The following is a 22054-nucleotide window of genomic DNA, read 5'->3' as shown; positions in this document are numbered from 1 at the left end:
TATCCTTTGATGCAGAAAAAGCATTCAACTCGGTCTAATGGGACAATCTGTTTACTATCTCAGTTTGGTTTTCATAGCAGAATAATTAATTTTGTTAAGAATTTATAAAATCATCCTAATACAGCCCTCTTAATTAATGGTCAAATATCAAGGAAACTCACCCGACAAGGTTGCCCCATCTTTCCTTTGTTATTTGACATTGTAATAGAACCATTGACTACTGCTTTTAGGGAAAAATTTCAGGGAATTAGACTTGGTAATTATGAATTTAAAGTTTCATTATATGCAGACAACTTACTATTATTTGTAAGTAATTTAGAGAAAAATATTCCAATAATAATGGATATTATATCTAGTTTTAGCTCATTCTCTTTAATGTTGCTAAATCTGAGATGTTGCTGATAAATGATCTCAGGCATAAAAAGTTTTTTAATGTAGATTCTGAGGGAATAAAATACTTGTGAATTCATATTTAGTTACAGGAAGACAGTTGGAGTAGATTAAATTTCCCTCTGTTATTTAAGAAAATAAAAGAAGATTTTAAGTTTTGGACTAAACTACCACTTACTCTCTGGCAGAATAAACGTATTCAAAATGTTTACCCTCCCTAAAATACTGTACCTCATGCAAAACATTCCAATTCCAATATAAAAAAAAAGATATAAAATCCCTTCACTCTGCTTCCTTGCAATTTATTTGGAACAATAGAAAGCCAAGAATAGCTTTAAAAAAAACTGTGCCTCCACAGAGAATATGGGGGTTCGCTCTACCACACCTAGACTATTATAACTGGATATGTTTAGGTGGAATAGGTGTAGAATGGTTATAGGAATCTGCATATTATACAATTCCTGAGGTGGAGACAATTGTCCCATGGCATAAGCTACCACCAGCGAAAACACAAAAACAATATTTTATCCTATCTGGGCATGGCTAAAACTGTGTCTGAAATTAGATATTAAGAGTGGAGCTTCCAAATATTTGTCTGTACAAACATTTTTTTATCCTTTCCGGAAGGAATTAACTCGGCCATATTTAAGAACTGGGGTAGAAAAGACCTAAATTATGCACATCAAATTTTATGCCTGGAAGAAAAATCAGTTAAAATATTTGAAATGCTGAAACAAGACTTTGTGCTATATAATAAAGATTTGTTCGCTTTCTTACAGATCAGATATTATGTAAATGATCTTATTAAGAATAATGGATATGAATAGGGTTTGGAAAAAAATGATCCTTGGATAAAAATGGTTAGGCAGGGAATTTTTTCTATCTTTCCATGGTACAGATTGGTATTAGCTCACGATGGTCAGACTAACCTAAAAGGTCTGTCCAGAAAATGGAATAGCTATGGAAATGGTATAGAAGTAGTTTCAGAGACCATGACACACTATCTGCAAGATGGAGGGAAGCATACTTGAAACTCATACATAGAACATATTACACTCCTAAAAAAAGGAGCTGCGTGGGGTAATAGGCAATTTAATAGATGTAGTCTTCACGCTGCTGATTTACTCCACATGCTGTGGAACTACCATAATAAGACAATTTTGGTTAAAAATAGATCATTTATCTTGAATTAGAGCATTTATTATTATTATCGGTTATTTGTAGAGCGCCAACAGATTCTGCAGCGCTAATTACAACAGGATGTGAGCAAATACTGTTTTTGACTGAGTAGTGAAACAGGACAAGAATTGAAATTATTATAAATATGGTGAATCCTGTCAGCTAGGAACATAATATTCAAGAGCTGAAAACATTTACAAAAACCCAGATTTGGAAAATGGAAGAATTTTATTATGAAACAATTAATAATAGAACAATATGATACACCAGCATATAATGAACATTAAATTAACAAATTCTTTAGCAAATGGGGTATTTCTATTCGGTCTCTCCCTAACTCTCACCAAAAGCAGATTTTATATCCATTCAGAAATACAGCGTTGGGTCTCTCCTTTATATCAGGTGGGGAGGGGGGATTTTTATTTTTATTTTTCTCCAACATAGGTGTGTCCGGTCCACGGCGTCATCCTTACTTGTGGGATATTCTCTTCCCCAACAGGAAATGGCAAAGAGCCCAGCAAAGCTGGTCACATGATCCCTCCTAGGCTCCGCCTTCCCCAGTCATTCTCTTTGCCGTTGCACAGGCAACATCTCCACGGAGATGGCTCAGAGTTTTTTGGTGTTTAAATGTAGTTTTTATTCTTCTATCAAGAGTTTGTTATTTTAAAATAGTGCTGGTATGTACTATTTACTCTGAAACAGAAAAGAGATGAAGATTTCTGTTTGTAAGAGGAAAATGATTTTAGCAACCGTTACTAAAATCGATGGCTGTTTCCACACAGGACTGTTGAGAGGAATTAACATCAGTTGGGGGAAACAGTGAGCAGACTTTGGCTGCTTGAGGTATGACACATTTCTAACAAGACTTGGTAATGCTGGAAGCTGTCATTTTCCCTATGGGATCCGGTAAGCCATTTTCTTAATTTTCAATATAAGAATAAAAGGGCTTCACAAGGGCTTTAAAGACTGGTAGACATTTTTCTGGGCCAAAACGATTACTTTATAAGCATATTTAATGGTTTATAACTTTGGAGAGTTATTTTAATCTTGGGAATTTTATTAAAAAAACGGCAGGCACTGTATTGGACACCTTTTTCACTGGGGGCCTTTTCTAGTCATAGGCAGAGCCTCATTTTCGCGCCACTAATGCGCAGTTGTTTTTGAGAAGCAAGGCATGCAGATGCATGTGTGAGGAGCTCAGATCCACTGAAAAAGCTTATTGAAGGCGTCATTTGGTATCGTATTCCCCTCTGGGCTTGGTTGGGTCTCAGCAAAGCAGATACCAGGGACTGTATAGGGGTTAAATGTAAAAACGGCTCCGGTTCCGTTATTTTAAGAGTTAAAGCTTTCAAATTTGGTGTGCAATACTTTTAAGGCTTTATGACACTGTGGTGAAATTTTGGTGAATGAACATTTCCTTCATACTTTTGCGTATATTCAGTAAAAAAGTGTGTTCAGTTTAAAATTTAAAGAGACAGTAATGGTTTTATTTTAAAACGTTTTTTGTGCTTTGTTATTAAGTTTATGCCTATTAACATGTCTGAACTATCAGATAGACGATGTTCTGTATGTTCGGAAGCCAAGGTTCCTCTCCATTTAAATATATGTGATGAATGTGACAAACAAAGTAGGGACAATGATGCCACTGATAATAATGTTGCCCAAAATGATTCCTTAAGTGAGGGGAGTAAGCATGGTACTGCATCATCTCCTTCTATGTCTACACCAGTCTTGCCCACTCAGGAGGTCCCTAGTGAATCTAGTGCGCCAATCCTCCTTACTATGCAACAATTAACGGCTGTAATGGATAATTCTATTAAAAACATTTTAGCCAAAATGCCCACTTATCAGCGAAAGCGCGACTGCTCTGTTTTAGATACTGAAGAGCATGAGGACGCTGATGATAATGGTTCTGACATGCCCTTACACCAGTCTGTAGGGGCTAGGGAGGTTTTGTCTGAGGGAGAAATTTCAGATTAAGGAAAAATTTCTCAACAAGCTGAACCTGACGTTATTACATTTAAATTTAAATTGGAACATCTCCGCGCTCTGCTTAAGGAGGTGTTATCTACTCTGGATGATTGTGACAATTTGGTCATTCCAGAGAAATTATGTAAGATGGACAGGTTCCTAGAGGTCCCGGTGCCCCCCGAAGCTTTTCCTATACCCAAGCGGGTGGCGGACATTGTAAATAAAGAATGGGAAAGGCCCGGCATACCTTTTGTCCCTCCCCCTATATTTAAGAAATTATTTCCTATGGTCGACCCGAGGAAGGACTTATGGCAGACAGTCCCCAAGGTCGAGGGGGCGGTTTCTACTCTAAACAAGCGCACCACTATCCCTATAGAAGATAGTTGTGCTTTCAAAGATCCTATGGATAAAAAATTAGAGGGTTTGCTTAAAAAGATGTTTTTTCAGCAAGGTTACCTTCTACAACCAATTTCATGCATTGTTCCTGTCACTACAGCAGCGTGTTTCTGGTTCGAGGAACTAGAAAAGTCGCTCAATCAAGCATCCTCTTATGAGGAGGTTATGGACAGAGTTCAAGCACTTAAGTTGGCTAACTCTTTTACCTTAGACGCCACTTTGCAATTAGCTAGATTAGCGGCGAAAAATTCAGGTTTTGCTATTGTGGCGCGCAGAGCGCTTTGGCTGAAGTCTTGGTCAGCGGATGTGTCCTCCAAGAACAGATTGCTTAACATCCCTTTCAAGGGGAAAACGCTGTTTGGCCCTGACTTGAAAGAGATTATTTCAGACATCACTGGGGGAAAGGGCCACGCCCTTCCTCAGGATAGGTCTTTTAAGGCTAAAAATAAAACAAATTTTCGTCCCTTTCGCAGAAACGGACCAGCCTCGAATTCTACATCCTCTAAGCAAGAGGGTAATTCTTCTCAAACCAAGCCAGCCTGGAGACCGATGCAAGGCTGGAACAAAGGTAAGCAGGCCAAGAAGCCCGCTACCGCTACCAAGACAGCATGAGATGCTGGCCCCCGATCCGGGACCGGATCTGGTGGGGGGCAGACTCTCTCTCTTCGCTCAGGCTTGGGCAAGAGATGTTCAGGATCCTTGGGCGCTAGAAATAGTTTCTCAAGGTTATCTCCTGGAATTCAAGGAACTACCCCCAAGGGGAAGGTTCCACAGGTCTCAATTGTCTTCAGACCAAATAAAAAGACAGGCATTCTTACATTGTGTAGAAGACCTGTTAAAAATGGGAGTGATTCATCCTGTTCCATTAGGAGAACAAGGGATGGGGTTTTACTCCAATCTGTTCATAGTTCCCAAAAAAGAGGGAACATTCAGGCCAATTTTGGATCTCAAGATCCTAAACAAATTTCTCAAGGTCCCATCGTTCAAGATGGAAACCATTCGGACAATTCTTCCTACCATCCAGGAAGGTCAAGTCATGACCACGGTGGATTTAAAGGATGCGTATCTACATATTCCTATCCACAAGGAACATCATCGGTTCCTAAGATTCGCCTTTCTGGACAAGCATTACCAGTTTGTGGCACTTCCATTCGGACTAGCCACTGCTCCAAGAATTTTCACAAAGGTACTAGGGTCCCTTCTAGCGGTGCTAAGGCCAAGGGGCATTGCAGTAGTACCCTACTTGGACGACATACTGATTCAAGCGTCGTCTCTACCACAAGCAAAGGCTCATACGGACATTGTCCTAGCCTTTCTCAGATCTCACGGGTGGAAAGTGAACGTAGAAAAAAGTTCTCTATTCCCGTCAACAAGAGTTCCCTTCTTGGGAACAATAATAGACTCCTTGGAAATGAAGATTTTTCTGACAGAAGCCAGAAAATCAAAACTTCTAAGCTCTTGTCAAGTACTTCATTCTGTTCTTCTTCCTTCCATAGCGCAGTGCATGGAAGTAATAGGATTGATGGTTGCGGCAATGGACATAGTTCCTTTTGCGCGAATTCATCTAAGACCATTACAACTGTGCATGCTCAGACAGTGGAATGGGGATTATACAGATTTGTCCCCGACGATCCAAGTAGATCAGAGGACCAGAGATTCACTCCGTTGGTGGCTGACCCTGGACAACCTGTCCCAAGGGATGAGCTTCAGAAGACCAGAGTGGGTCATTGTAACGACCGACGCCAGCCTGGTGGGCTGGGGCGCGGTCTGGAAACACCTGAAGGCTCAGGGTCTATGGTCTCGGGAAGAATCTCTTCTCCCGATAAACATTCTGGAACTGAGAGCGATATTCAATGCTCTCAAGGCTTGGCCTCAACTAGCAAAGGCCAAATTCATAAGGTTTCAATCAGACAACATGACGACTGTTGCATATATCAACCATCAGGGGGGAACAAGGAGTTCCCTGGCGATGGAAGAAGTGACCAAAGTAATTCAATGGGCGGAGCTTCACTCCTGCCACTTGTCTGCAATCCACATCCCAGGAGTGGAAAATTGGGAAGCAGATTTTCTGAGTCGTCAGACATTTCATCCGGGGGAGTGGGAACTCCATCCGGAAATCTTTGCCCAAATAACTCAATTATGGGGCATTCCAGACATGGATCTGATGGCGTCTCGTCAGAACTTCAAGGTTCCTTGCTACGGGTCCAGATCCAGGGATCCCAAGGCGACTCTAGTAGATGCACTAGTAGCGCCCTGGACCTTCAACCTAGCTTATGTGTTCCCACCGTTTCCTCTCATTCCCAGGCTGGTAGCCAGGATCAATCAAGAGAGGGCTTCGGTGATCTTGATAGCTCCTGCGTGGCCACGCAGAACTTGGTATGCAGACCTGGTGAATATGTCATCGGCTCCACCATGGAAGCTACCTTTGGAACGGGACCTTCTTGTTCAAGGTCCGTTCGAACATCCGAATCTGGCATCACTCCAACTGACTGCTTGGAGATTGAACGCTTGATTTTATCAAAGCGTGGGTTCTCAGATTCTGTCATTGATACTCTTATTCAGGCTAGAAAGCCTGTAACTAGGAAAATTTACCATAAAGTATGGAAGAAATATATCTGTTGGTGCGAATCGAAAGGATTCCCATGGAACAGGGTAAAAAATCCTAAGATTCTATCCTTTCTACAAGAGGGTTTGGAGAAAGGATTATCTGCAAGTTCTTTGAAGGGACAGATTTCTGCTTTATCTGTTTTACTTCACAAGAAGCTGGCGGCTGTGCCAGATGTTCAGGCTTTTGTTCAGGCTCTGGTTAGAATCAAGCCTGTTTACAAACCTTTGACTCCTCCTTGGAGTCTCAATTTAGTTCTTTCAGTTCTTCAAGGGGTTCCGTTTGAACCCTTACATTCCGTAGATATTAAGTTATTATCTTGGAAAGTTTTATTTTTGGTTGCAATTTCTTCTGCTAGAAGAGTTTCAGAGTTATCTGCTCTGCAGTGTTCTCCTCCTTATCTGGTGTTCCATGCAGATAAGGTGGTTTTGCGTACTAAACCTGGTTTTCTTCCGAAAGTTGTTTCTAATAAAAATATTAACCAGGAGATAGTTGTGCCTTCTTTGTGTCCGAATCCAGTTTCAAAGAAGGAACGTTTGTTGCACAATTTGGATGTAGTTCGTGCTCTAAAATTCTATTTAGAGGCTACAAAGGATTTCAGACAAACATCTTCCTTGTTTGTTGTTTATTCTGGTAAAAGGAGAGGTCAAAAAGCAACTTCTACCTCTCTCTCTTTTTGGCTTAAAAGCATCATCAGATTGGCTTATGAGACTGCCGGACGGCAGCCTCCTGAAAGAATCACAGCTCATTCAACTAGGGCTGTGGCTTCCACATGGGCCTTCAAGAACGAGGCTTCTGTTGATCAGATATGTAAGGCAGCGACTTGGTCTTCACTGCACACTTTTACCAAATTTTACAAATTTGATACTTTTGCTTCTTCTGAGGCTATTTTTGGGAGAAAGGTTTTGCAAGCCGTGGTGCCTTCCATCTAGGTGAACTGATTTGCTCCCTCCCATCATCCGTGTCCTAAAGCTTTGGTATTGGTTCCCACAAGTAAGGATGACGCCGTGGACCGGACACACCTATGTTGGAGAAAACAGAATTTATGTTTACCTGATAAATTACTTTCTCCAACGGTGTGTCCGGTCCACGGCCCGCCCTGGTTTTTTAATCAGGTCTGATGATTTAATTTCTCTAACTACAGTCACCACGGTATCATATGATTTCTCCTATGCAAATATTCCTCCTTTACGTTGGTCGAATGACTGGGGAAGGCGGAGCCTAGGAGGGATCATGTGACCAGCTTTGCTGGGCTCTTTGCCATTTCCTGTTGGGGAAGAGAATATCCCACAAGTAAGGATGACGCCGTGGACCGGACACACAGTTGGAGAAAGTAATTTATCAGGTAAACATAAATTCTGTTTTTTATTTTAAATTGGGGGGGGGAGAGGAAAATAGTAAGGTCTATATGAAGCTTTTAAGTTATTGTTGCAGACAAGTTGTAAATCAAATTTTGTTCAAGATATTGCTATGAATCTATTGAGTGTATGTTAATATGAAATTAATATGATATCACATCCTGTTGTAATTGAATTATTCTTACAATAAAGTATAAAAAAATGATTAGTCAAACTTGGTTCACAAAAATGCCTTATCCTGATGAAATCTAAGATAAGGTGGATTACAAGACTTGCAGGACTGATTCAAAGTATCAACAACTGAATCAGAAAAATCTCTCTGCCTAAGGACTAACCATCTAATCTCCATGCCATTAAGCTCAGAGACTTGAGATCCTGATGGAAAAATGGTCCTTGTGACAGAAGATCAGAATTACGGAAGACCCTTCTTGCCTGATCCTGGCAATCACTCTGGGCAGAAGAACCACATGAGGGAAAACATAGCCTAGTCAAATAGACCATGGAGCAACTTGAACTTCCATAAATTCCACCTTAGGATCCCTGGACCTCGCAAAGTACCTGGGGAGATTCTTGCTGAACCGAGAGGCCATCCGATCTATCTCTGGAAGACCCCAAAGAACCACAATCTGATTGAAAACATCCAGATGAGGAGGCCACTTCCCTGGATGCAGAGACTGACGACTGAGAAAATCTGCTTCCCAGTTGTTCACCCCTGGAATATGAACTGTAAAAATCAGGAAACAATTGACATCTCCCAAAGAAAGAATTTGAGATACCTCTCTCTGGCCTAGATTTGGAGTTTGGCGGTAGATGGGCTGTTAACGCTACGCAGGCTTTTTTCTGGCCGCACCATAAAATTAACTCTGGTATCGAGAGTCCCAAAAAATGCTGCGTTAGGCTCCAAAAAAGGAGCGTAGAGCATTTTTACCGCAAATGCAACTCTCGATACCAGAGTTGCTTACGGACGCGGCCAGCCTCAAAAACGTGCTCGTGCACGATATCTCCATAGAAAACAATGGGGCTGTTTGAGCTGAAAAAAAACCTAACACCTGCAAAAAAGCAGCGTTCAGCTCCTAACGCAGCCCCATTGTTTCCTATGGGGAAACACTTCCTACGTCTGCACCTAACACTCTAACATGTACCCCGAGTCTAAACACCCCTACCCTTACACTTATTAACCCCTAATCTGCCGCCCCCGCTATCGCTGACCCCTGCATTATATTATTAACCCCTAATCTTCCGCTCCGTAAACCGCCGCAAATTACATTATCCCTATGTACCCCTAATCTGCTGCCCCTAACACCGCCGACCCCTATATTATATTTATTAACCCCTAACCTGCCCCCCACAACGTCGCCGCCAGCTACTTACAATAATTAACCCCTAATCTGCCGACCGCAAAGCGCCGCCACCTACGTTATCCTTATGTACCCCTAATCTGCTGCCCCTAACACCGCCGACCCCTATATTATATTTATTAACCCCTAATCTGCCCTCCTCAACGTCGCCGACACCTGCCTACACTTATTAACCCCTAATCTGCCGAGCGGACCTGAGCGCTACTATAATAAAGTTATTAACCCCTAATCCGCCTCACTAACCCTATCATAAATAGTATTAACCCCTAATCTGCCCTCCCTAACATCGCCGACACCTAACTTCAATTATTAACCCCTAATCTGACGACCGGAGCTCACCGCTATTCTAATAAATGTATTAACCCCTAAAGCTAAGTCTAACCCTAACACTAACACCCCCCTAAGTTAAATATAATTTTAATCTAACGAAATTAATTAACTCTTATTAAATAAATTATTCCTATTTATAGCTAAATACTTACCTGTAAAAAAAATCCTAATATAGCTACAATATAAATTATAATTACATTGTAGCTATTTTAGGATTAATATTTATTTTACAGGCAACTTGGTAATTATTTTAACTAGGTACAATAGCTATTAAATAGTTAAGAACTATTTAATAGTTACCTAGTTAAAATAATAACAAAATTACCTGTAAAATAAGTCCTAACCTAAGTTATAATTAAACCTAACACTACCCTATCAATAAATTAATTAAATAAAATACCTACAATTACCTACAATAAAACCTAACACTACACTATCAATAAATAAATTAAATACAATTTCTACAAATAACTACAATTACATAAACTAACTAAAGTACAAAAAATAAAAAAGAACTAAGTTACAAAAAATAAAAAAATATTTACAAACATAAGAAAAATATTACAACAATTTTAAACTAATTACACCTACTCTAAGCCCCCTAATAAAATAACAAAGACCCCCAAAATAAAAAAATGCCCTACCCTATTCTAAATTAATAAATTTAAAAGCTCTTTTACCTTACCAGCCCTGAACAGGGCCCTTTGCGGGGCATGCCCCAAGAAAATCAGCTCTTTTGCCTGTAAAAAAAAACATACAATACCCCCCCCAACATTACAACCCACCACCCACATACCCCTAATCTAACCCAAACCCCCCTTAAATAAACCTAACACTAAGCCCCTGAAGATCTTCCTACCTTGTCTTCACCTCACCGGGTATCACCGATCGGTCCTGGCTCCGATATCTTCATCCAACCCAAGCGGGGGCTAGACATCCACTGAAGAAGTCCAGAAGAGGGTCCAAAGTCTTCCTCCTATCCGGCAAGAAGAGGACATCCGGACCGGCAAACATCTTCATCCAAGCGGCATCTTCGATCTTCTTCCATCCGGTGCGGAGCGGGTCCATGTTGAAGCAGCCGACGCGGATCCATCCTCTTCTTCCGGCGTCTCCCGACGAATGACGGTTCCTTTAAGGGACGTCATCCAAGATGGCGTCCCTCGAATTCCGATTGGCTGATAGGATTCTATCAGCCAATCGGAATTAAGGTAGGAATATTCTGATTGGCTGATGGAATCAGCCAATCAGAATCAAGTTCAATCCGATTGGCTGATCCAATCAGCCAATCAGATTGAGCTCGCATTCTATTGGCTGATCGGAACAGCCAATAGAATGCGAGCTCAATCTGATTGGCTGATTGGATCAGCCAATAGGATTGAACTTGATTCTGATTGGCTGATTCCATCAGCCAATCAGAATTTTCCTACCTTAATTCCGATTGGCTGATAGAATCCTATCAGCCAATCGGAATTCGAGGGACGCCATCTTGGATGACGTCCCTTAAAGGAACCGTCATTCGTCGGGAGACGCCGGAAGAAGAGGATGGATCCGCGTCGCCTGCTTCAAGATGGACCCGCTCCGCACCGGATGGAAGAAGATCGAAGATGCCGCTTGGATGAAGATGTTTGCCGGTCCGGATGTCCTCTTCTTGCCGGATAGGAGGAAGACTTTGGACCCTCTTCTGGACCTCTTCAGCACCGGATGCCAGGACGGATCGGTGATACCTGGATGGTGAAGACAAGGTAGGAAGATCTTCAGGGGCTTAGTGTTAGGTTTATTTAAGGGGGGTTTGGGTTAGATTAGGGGTATGTGGGTGGTGGGTTGTAATGTTGGGGGGGGGGTATTGTATGTTTTTTTTTACAGGCAAAAGAGCTGATTTTCTTGGGGCATGCCCCGCAAAGGGCCCTGTTCAGGGCTGGTAAGGTAAAAGAGCTTTTAACTCTATTAATTTAGAATAGGGTAGGGCATTTTTTTATTTTGGGGGTCTTTGTTATTTTATTAGGGGGCTTAGAGTAGGTGTAATTAGTTTAAAATTGTTGTAATATTTTTCTTATGTTTGTAAATTTATTTTTTGTACTTTAGTTAGTTTATGTAATTGTAGTTATTTGTAGCAATTGTATTTAATTTATTTATTGATAGTGTAGTGTTAGGTTAATTGTAGGTAATTGTAGGTATTTTATTTAATTAATTTATTAATAGGGTAGTGTTAGGTTTAATTATAACTTAGGTTAGGATTTATTTTACAGGTAATTTTGTTATTATTTTAACTAGGTAACTATTAAATAGTTCTCAACTATTTAATAGCTATTGTACCTGGTTAAAATAATTACAAAGTTGCCTGTAAAATAAATATTAATCCTAAAATAGCTACAATATAATTATAATTTATATTGTAGCTATATTAGGATGTATTTTACAGGTAAGTATTTAGCTTTAAATAGGAATAATTTATTTAATGAGTTAATTAATTTCGTTAGATGTAAATTATATTTAAGTTAGGGGGGTGTTAGTGTTAGGGTTAGACTTAGCTTTAGGGGTTAATCCATTTATTATAGTAGCGGTGAGCTCCGGTCGTCAGATTAGGGGTTAATAATTGAAGTTAGGTGTCGGCGATGTTAGGGAGGGCAGATTAGGGGTTAATACTATTTATGATAGGGTTAGTGAGGCGGATTAGGGGTTAATAACTTTATTATAGTAGCGCTCAGGTCCGCTCGGCAGATTAGGGGTTAATAAGTGTAGGCAGATGTCGGCGACGTTGAGGGGGGCAGATTAGGGGTTAATAAATATAATATAGGGGTCGGCGGTGTTAGGGGCAGCAGATTAGGGGTACATAAGGATAACGTAGGTGGCGGCGCTTTGCGGTCGGCAGATTAGGGGTTAATTATTGTAAGTAGCTGGCGGCGACGTTGTGGGGGGCAGGTTAGGGGTTAATAAATATAATATAGGGGTCGGCGGTGTTAGGGGCAGCAGATTAGGGGTACATAGGGATAATGTAATTTGCGGCGGTTTACGGAGCGGAAGATTAGGGGTTAATAATATAATGCAGGGGTCAGCGATAGCGGGGGCGGCAGATTAGGGGTTAATAAGTGTAAGGGTAGGGGTGTTTAGACTCGGGGTACATGTTATAGTGTTAGGTGCAGACGTAGGAAGTGTTTCCCCATAGGAAACAATGGGGCTGCGTTAGGAGCTGAACGCTGCTTTTTTGCAGGTGTTAGGTTTTTTTTCAGCTCAAACAGCCCCATTGTTTTCTATGGAGATATCGTGCACGAGCACGTTTTTGAGGCTGGCCGCGTCCGTAAGCAACTCTGGTATCGAGAGTTGCATTTGCGGTAAAAATGCTCTACGCTCCTTTTTTGGAGCCTAACGCAGCATTTTTTGGGACTCTCGATACCAGAGTTAATTTTATGGTGCGGCCAGAAAAAAGCCTGCGTAGCGTTAACAGCCCATCTACCGCCAAACTCCAAATCTAGGCCAGAGAGAGGTATCTCAAATTCTTTCTTTGGGAGATGTCAATTGTTTCCTGATTTTTACAGTTCATATTCCAGGGGTGAACAACTGGGAAGCAGATTTTCTCAGTCGTCAGTCTCTGCATCCAGGGAAGTGGCCTCCTCATCTGGATGTTTTCAATCAGATTGTGGTTCTTTGGGGTCTTCCAGAGATAGATCTGATGGCCTCGTTGCTGGCGGCGACGTTGTGGGGGGCAGGTTAGGGGTTAATAAATATAATACAGGGGTCGGCGGGGTTAGGGGCAGCAGATTAGGGGTACATAAGTATAACGTAGGTGGCGGTCGGCAGATTAGGGGTTAAAAAAATTTAATCGAGTGGCGGCGATGTGGGGGGGACCTCGGTTTAGGGGTACATAGGTAGTTTATAGGTGTTAGTGTACTTTAGGGTACAGTAGTTAAGAGCTTTATGAACCGGCGTTAGCCCAGAAAGCTCTTAACTCCTGCTTTTTTCCTGCGGCTGGAGTTTTGTCGTTAGAGCTCTATCGCTCACTTCAGAAACGACTCTAAATACCGGCGTTAGAAAGATCCCATTGAAAAGATAGGATACGCAATTGACGTAAGGGGATCTGCGGTATGGAAAAGTCGCGGCTGAAAAGTGAGCGTTAGACCCTTTAATCACTGACTCCAAATACCGGCGGTAGCCTAAAACCAGCGTTAGGAGCCTCTAACGCTGGTTTTCATGGCTAACGCCAAACTCTAAATCTAGGCCTTAGTGAGTAGGGAACGGTGAGTTCCCCTCTGATTATTGATATAGTCCTCTGCTGCTGAATTGTCTGATTGAAAATGGAGATGAGACTCCCTTTCCAACAGAGGCCAACTCTGAAGGGCCTGAAGATTGCACAGTTCCAAAACATTTATTGCCAACTTTGCCTCCTGAGGAGAGACCCCTAGATGGCCCCCACCTAAAATACTTGCATCTATAGTGATCACAGTCAAATAGGATTAACAAAACAAGCTCCATGCATAATTAGCTGATGATTCAGCCACCAAGACAGGCTCTGAGTTTTTCTATGATCCAGATAAATCTTTTTTGAGACAGCTGGGTATGACCCCTGCTCCATTGCCGAAGCATACAAAGCTGAAGAGGAAATGTGGAAATTAGCAAACGGAATAGCATCCGATGCAGCAATCATGAGGCCTAACACTGCCATACAAGGAGCAACTGAGGGAAAAGAAAGAGTCTGAAGGTTTAAACAAGCTGATATTAGCTTCAACCTTCTTTGAGCTATCAAAAAAGTTTCATAGAGACTGAATCTATCTGATCCTCCAGGAAAACAACTCTGGTCAGAGGAACAATAGAACGTCTTGGAACATTGATTTTCTAACCATTTCCTTGAAAAAACAACAACAGTCTGTTGTTGTGAGATTCTGGTAAATGTAAAGAAGGAGCCTGAACCAAGATATCGTCCAGGTAAGGAAACACTGCAATACGTTGAGTTCTGATTACAGACAAAAGCATACCCAGACTCTTTGAAAATTGAAAATGCTTGTCCAAACAAGCAAACCTTAGAAACTGAAAATGATCTTTGTGAATAGGAACATGAAGGTAAGCATCCTACTGTGGACATAAAATGACCTTGCTGAACAATAGACAGAAAAGTCTGAATATTCTCCATTTTGAAAGTTGGAACTCTTAGACACTTGTTCAGAGTTTTTAGATCCAAAACTGATGTGAAAGTTTCTTACTTCTTTGGGACAATGAAGAGATATTAATAAAACCCCATCCCCTGTTCTAACAAAGGATCAGGAACAATCAATCCCATAGTTTCCAGAGCCAAAACCAATTGAAAAAAGGCTTTTGCCTTGAAAGATCTTTCGGAAGGTTGGACAGAAGACATTTGTTCTGAAACCTATTTGATAACCCTGAGAAACTATATTTAGAACCCAGGGATTAACAGACTGGAACCAAGCCTCATGAAAAAGGTGCAACCTGCCCATTACCAGAGTCCCAGCATCGAGGGCCCCAACTTCATGCAGACTTGGATGAGGGATTATATTTTCTGGATTGCTTAGACCTGTTCTTATTTGAAATTGGCTTCCAAGCAGAACCAGGGGATCCTTTTTTCTGAGAGGAGGAAGCAGACAGGGCCGGTGCTAGGATTTTTGGCCACACAGGCGAGGATACATTTTGCCCCCCCCCCATTACATACCACCCCATTGCTAGTTAAAAGGAAATGAAACCCACATTTTTTCTATTATGATTCAGCTAGAACATGACATTTTAAGCAACTTTCTAATTAACTCCTATTATCAATTTTTCTTCAATATCTTGGTATCTGTATTTGAAAATCAGGAATGTAAGCTTAGGATCAGCATTTGCTGATTGGTAGCTAAATGCAAATCAAACAGTGGTAGAGCTGCATAGCAAATCAAACAGTGGTAGCGCTGCATAACAGATCAAACAGTGGTTGTGCTACAAATCAAATCAAACAGTGGTTGTGCTGCATAGCATATCAGGCAGTGGTTGTGCTGCATAGCATATCAGGCAGTGGTTTTGCTACATAGCAAATTTAGACAGTGGTTGTGCTGCATAACAAATCAGACAGTGGTAGTGCTGCATAACACATCAGACAGTGGTTGTGCTGCATAACACATCAGACAGTGGTTGTGCTGCATAACACATCAGACAGTGGTTGTGCTGCATAACACATCAGACAGTGATTGTGCTGCATAACACATCAGACAATGGTTGTGCTGCATAACACATCAGACAATAGTTGTGCTGCATAACTATATATAACTAACAACCAAACCCTCTAGGAGGTACTTGTAGGAAATATGCAATGGAAAGCATTTTTGAGATAGGAAATCATTCTCACCTGTTCTGTGTCCCTGCTATCTCAAAAATGCTTCCCATTGCATATTTCCTACAAGCACCTCCTAGAGGGTTTGGTTGTTAGTATAGGTACAGAGGGGGAAAGAGTGACTGAGCTACAGAGAGAATGGGGATAAAAGGAAAAATATGAAAGAGATGCACATACCCTTTTCAACCTTTTTTTTTCCTAAATAGAACCAGGGGGCAAGGGCCTGCAGTGAAGTCAGGGTTGTCCATAGGCTTGACATGATGGTTTAGCGGCAGAGTTTGTCATTTCTAGTTTTAAGTGGTCCCAGAACATAAATAGGCAAATGAAGGATAGCAGGACAGAGCTCTCAAACTGGGGCCCTGTGCAGATTCTCAAAGCCTCATAAAGTGATTCTGGTGGACTGTGTGTGTGATTGTTTAGAACAGAATTTTAAGAAAAAGGAAATAAGATTATGTAGGATTCAATCTTAAACATACAATGACGTACAGCCCTATGCAAATTCTCACAGCCTTACAAAGAGTTGCAAGCAACCTTGACTGACCATCAGGCAAACTGAGCAAGTACTTAGTGGACTGTGCCAGACAGTGCCTTGTAACCCCACATTGCCTACTGCTAGCAAGGGGCTGGTTGTGGCCCTTTCTGTCTAGTTTTCAGAAAGTATGGTGTCATTCACTGTGCCACTGCTCAGCTGCACTGGCTGACACTCAAATTGCAGAGATTGGATTTAGCCCCTGCAGCAGTCAGGGAGTACACGGTAAGTAAGTAGTTGAACTTGGTGTGCACTCAGGGTGGGAGTAAGGGGTAGTTCTTGTATCTGGCTTTATTCAGTTGATGACTATGACCAAGCACTGGCATTGCTAAAGGGGGTTAATGCATTGTGGTGCTGTGCGCTCTGACACCTGTTATACAATGACAGGCAGCACCACTGACAATTGCAGGAAGGGAGGCTGAGACAGACTGTCTGTAACAGAAAAGGCAGCCCAGACATACAGGACCTCAGGAGTCGTACTATCTGTGGAAATAAAGGGGAGGGGGAGATAGTGTAAAAGGAGAAAAGCATAAAGGCAAAGCTAATAAAATGCATGTAAATCGCTTACTGAGTCAGTGGCACTGATGAATCGACTTCCATTTTCCTTCTGAACCTGAACGGGCGCATCCTCACTCACTGTGCTGTCACAGACTGTTCACCAAGCCAACTGACAGAGTCCACAGTTATTTAGCGCCACTCTGCCCACACTCACCAAGAGACCAGGAAGTAGCAGCACCACAACCTCATCACAACACTTGCACAGTGTGCCAAAAATATGTTAGAAGCCACATGACTGCAGACTCACTCATGACGTGCACTGCAGGTATTGGGTAAGGTTGGACCCAAAATAAATTAAAAAAGAAAAATTTAAATCAACAATACAGCTGGGGGGCAATGGGGAATGGACAGGCACTCTACCCGCGACAGCGGGACAGAAAGTGTTGGCTGCCTGTCTGGGGTAAAAAACTTAGTCTGCACCTCAGTCACATACAAAATACAGTCTGACATGCAGACTAAGTTTTTTACCCCAGACAGGCAGCCAACACTTTGTGCGCTTCGCAGCACAACATATGATATAATGCTAAATAGCCCATCATGACATTTGTTCAGCCCTGATGGCTGCCGCCTGGGAAATGAAAAATAAAAGTAAAAAACTCCTGCTGGCAGCGTGCCTTTATTTAAGAAACTCAACTCAAGTTGCACCTGTTTTAATACGCTCTGGCTCTGCAGACAGCCAGCAACAAAAAACAAAATAGGCAGGCGCACTAAAATAAAAGTGTAAACATTTTTTTTATCAGTGTTGCCTCTCCATGATTGCTCCCCCCTGCTTGGGCGCTCTAAGGCGACTGCCTAGCTTGCCTGTATGCAAACGCCGGCCCTGGAAGCAGACTTGTGATCCTTGTTCTGATAAAAGGAACAAAAACAATTAGAAGTCTTAAATTTATACTTGGACTTCTTGTCCTGAGGAAGAAAAGCTCCTTTACCTCCAGTCACAGTAGAGATAATAGAATCCAAACCAGAATCAAACAATATTGTTCCCTGAAAAGAGAGAGATAGAAGCCTAAATTTAGAACAATATCAGCAGACCAGGACTTTAACCATAAAGCCCTTCTGGGAAAGCATTGCCAAAGACATACTCTTAGGGGCTGATTTATCATGCCCCGTATGCATCTGTTTCTGCGCGAGCCTTAAGGCTCGCCGGAAACAGGAGTTAAGAAGCAGCAATCTTAAGACCGCTGCTCCTAATCTCGTCCTCCACCTCTGTTTGACACCTCCTGCTAGCGGCCGATTGGCTGCGAATGTGCACGGGGCGGCAATGCACAAGTATTTCTAGTGAAATGCTTGTGCAATGATAAATTATTGATTGTCACAAATGACACCATTGGCACATTTAAGCAACTCTAAAAGGTTCAAAGAATCTTCACTAGAAGAATAATCAGAAAACTGCTCAGAAAGACTATTTAACTAAATAGGTAAAGCAGCAGCGACACCAGCAATAGAAACTGCCGGCCTAAAAAGATAACCTGCCTGCTGAAAAGCCCTCTTATGGAAAGATTCTAACTTCCTGTCCAAATGGTCCATAAAGGAAGAACTATTTTCCAAAGGAATAGTGGTTCACCTAGCTAAGGTAGAAATGGTCCCATACACTTTAAGAACAGTTTCCCAACGTTCAATAGTAGAGGCAGCAAAGGATGCATCTTTTTAAACCTTGCTGAAGGATTAAAAGGATTACCTAGCTTAGACCGTTCCATAGAGACTATCTCAGAGACAGCATCAGAAACAGGAAGAAAACTCAAATCATGATCAGAGGAAGACTCCTGATCACCAGAGGAACAGTAACATTAACCTCAACAGGCTAAGAGCAAGTAGAAGAAGCCACCAATCAGCAAGCCCACCCAGGTGCTAAACCAAAAATGGGCTGGCTCCTTAGCTTAGATTGCTGCTTTTTCAAATAAAGATAGCAAGAGAACGAAGAAAAATTGATAATAGAAAGTTGCTTAAAATTGCATGCTCCATCTCAATCATGAAAAAAAAATGGCTTTAGTATCCCTTTAACTGCAAAGGGCTCCAATGCAGTTATATATATTTATTTCTTTATATGTGTATATATGTCTGTAAATACATATATACACATAAAATACATATGTACACATATATAGACATATATATCTATATACATACATATCCATCTTTAGACATGTATTTTTTATGTGTTTTGTGTGACATTTTAGTTTTGTGAAGACGCGGTAATCATTCTAGCATAAATCGCGATTGCACTCAATTGATTGCATTTACTTTCAACTCGTAATACAAGCGCCCAAACGTTTGTGCTCCACTCCAATCTGCCCTTTAAATAATTATTAAAACATACTATATATATATATATATATATATATATATATATATACAGGGGTCAGCAACCTTAGCACCCCAAATGTTTTGAACCTACATTGCCATGATGCTCTGAAAGCCTTGAGTGTCTCAGCATCATGGGAAATGTAGTTCCAAAACATCTGGATTGCCAAGGTTGCTGACCCCTGTATATAAATATATGCTGTATATATGCATATAGGTATGTATGTGTGTGTGTGTGTGTGTATATATATATATATATATATATGTGTGTGTATATATATATATATATATATACTGTATATATATATATATATATATATATATACTGTATATATATATATATATATATATATATATATATATATATATATATATATTACCTAGGCTAATGGAGTGGCCCATAAGCATAGGCACCCAACTATTGAATAAAACCAGTAGGAAGCCAAAACCAGTGCTGAAACATAAGAGCAGAGGATATGTAATAGGAATATACCACATTTATGAAAGAAATAAGTTTCAACAACCATTTCTAATATTATTAGATTTCTATTTATCTGAACAAATGAAGTGATTTTGCTTTATTTTAAATTTCCATTTATAAATGATAGTCAAATATGTTGGTTTATTTAATATTAAATTAAATCTCATTGTATTATGAGATATTGGATCTGGAGAAAGGTTTTTACTGTTCCAGATGAGATTCCTACTAGGATTAGTGGAAATGCTTTATAATGTCTATCTATCTATCTATCTATCTATCTATCTATCTATCTATCTATCTATCTATCAGGAGTAGTGGATTAATAGTGGTTAATATAATTTAATTGCCTAAAAACACTAAGGGCTCTAAGACCCCTAAGAGGCATCATTTTTATGTTGAATCAAGTATTTGTATTGCTTAGCAAATTTCTGTACAGATAACACACACAATGAATGCATTTTGTTTAAAGACTAGGATTTTATAGACAAAACAGACTTTTTTAACATTTTTTCTTCCATATTTAGGCAGACGAGGAGAGAAATTATCACATCTTTTACCAGCTTTGTGCATCTGCTTCTTTACCAGAGTTTAAGATGCTTCGATTAGGTATGTAAATATGTCCTAATATCAGAATTAACAGTGACGATCTGTGAGGAAACAGAAGACATTTTTAATGAATATAAAAATGCCATGGTTTTCTTTGCAGTAAGAAAAGCATGTATACATTTATATACTTATTATATTAATGCATTTGAAGTATCCCTTTACTGTTGAATGTTCTTAGAGCGTAGCTAAGATTATATCAACATGGCACCAAATTTCTTTTAACACAAAAATTGTTACCTGCTTATAGGTAGTGCCAATAATTTCAATTATACAAAGCAAGGACGAAGCCCAGTAATTGAAGGGGTTGATGATGAAAAAGAAATGAGGAACACAAGACAAGCCTGCACGTTATTAGGTAAAATACACGTGATGTTTTCATGGAAAAATAACTTTAGTGCTTTACATTGGATAAAAAACAGATTTGTCCGTTTTTGTCTGAAATACTTGTGCAATAACACATTACAACTCGCTACCAAGCTCTTTTGTATGGGACAAATACTGTATTGCAGGTGTTTCCATCCTGAGTACAGATTTTCAGAGCATTTTTCCTAGGGCCTGTTTAATGGACATTTAAGCTAATATTACGTGTTTTCAATGTTTGTTACACAGATTATCATTCAATCAATTTATGTTAAATGATGCAATTAATTTGTGCTTTGGATAGGTTAAAGGGACATGAAACCCAAAAAAATCTCTTTCATGATTCAGATAAAGCATAAAAACAACTTCCTATTTTATTTTTATTATCAAATTTTCTTTGTTCTCTTGGAATCTTTTGTCTAAAAAAGCTCATGCAGCAGTTTTTCAGAATGTTATCCATTTGCAACAACAACAGATGGCAGCACTATTTGCTGTCATGTAGTGCTCCAGACCCCTAGTATCTATTCAATAAAGATCAAAACAAATTTGATATTATGAGTAAATTGGAACTTCTTTAAATTTGTATGCTCTGTCTGAATCACAAAATATTTTTTGGGGGGTTTCATATCCCTTTAAGTAACATTTATAAATAACAGAGAATGTTTTAATATTTCAAAGTATTACACTGCCCTATCCGGCTACTTCATAATGCCACCTACTGGCAAAATGTTCTGTGGAGGACACTGACCAGTAAGATGAAAAGCTTTACTATTCATCTTAGTGTTAACTAAAGACACCAGACTATGTTTTCACTGGCATGTTACAGTTTCTTGCTAATTATACATAGCCATCTGTGTCAGTGGATGTGCACCCCGTTTTACTTTTGAAAGTGCTTTCCATGCTATGGAAATTGCAACAACTGTATTCTGCTGAGAATGTTGCCAAGGAGATGGGATGTGCACCCATTTCACTCTGGGGTATGAACAATTAAATGTTTTCTTGCATATTTAGGAATTTCAGAAGTACATCAGATGGGCATTTTCAGAATTTTAGCTGCTATACTTCACCTTGGCAATGTGGAATTTAAAGCACGCGATTCTGACAGCTGCTTAATACCGGTAGGTACTAAACAAATAGAAAAAGTGTTTGTTTTGTGCTCCCACACATTTGCTAACCTAAGCTCAAATAAAACAGGATACAAACAAAATTCTAATTTCGATAATATCATTATTTGTATAACTTTGAGCAGTGTTAGGTTGAAACAATATCATTTTTGCATGCAAGCTGATAAAATATACAATTGTGCATGAACAAATATATGTGTG

General features: G+C 40.3%; 1 protein-coding gene across 5 annotated transcripts in view; it reads left to right on the top strand.

The window, feature by feature from the left end:
- The window catches only part of MYO5A (myosin VA), a 470413-nt gene that overhangs the window by 245661 nt on the left and 202698 nt on the right, over window positions 1-22054 (top strand). For all 5 annotated transcript variants that reach the window (XM_053717484.1, XM_053717487.1, XM_053717486.1 and 2 more), the window contains exons 7-9: window positions 20288-20369; window positions 20617-20724; window positions 21741-21847. In XM_053717484.1, the coding sequence (XP_053573459.1) occupies window positions 20288-20369; window positions 20617-20724; window positions 21741-21847 (297 nt within the window). The remainder of the gene's footprint in view (window positions 1-20287; window positions 20370-20616; window positions 20725-21740; window positions 21848-22054) is intronic.

This window comes from Bombina bombina, chromosome 6 (genome assembly GCF_027579735.1).
Source record: "Bombina bombina isolate aBomBom1 chromosome 6, aBomBom1.pri, whole genome shotgun sequence".
Taxonomy (NCBI): Eukaryota; Metazoa; Chordata; class Amphibia; order Anura; family Bombinatoridae; genus Bombina; species Bombina bombina.
This window is presented reverse-complemented; position numbering and strand designations above follow the sequence as displayed.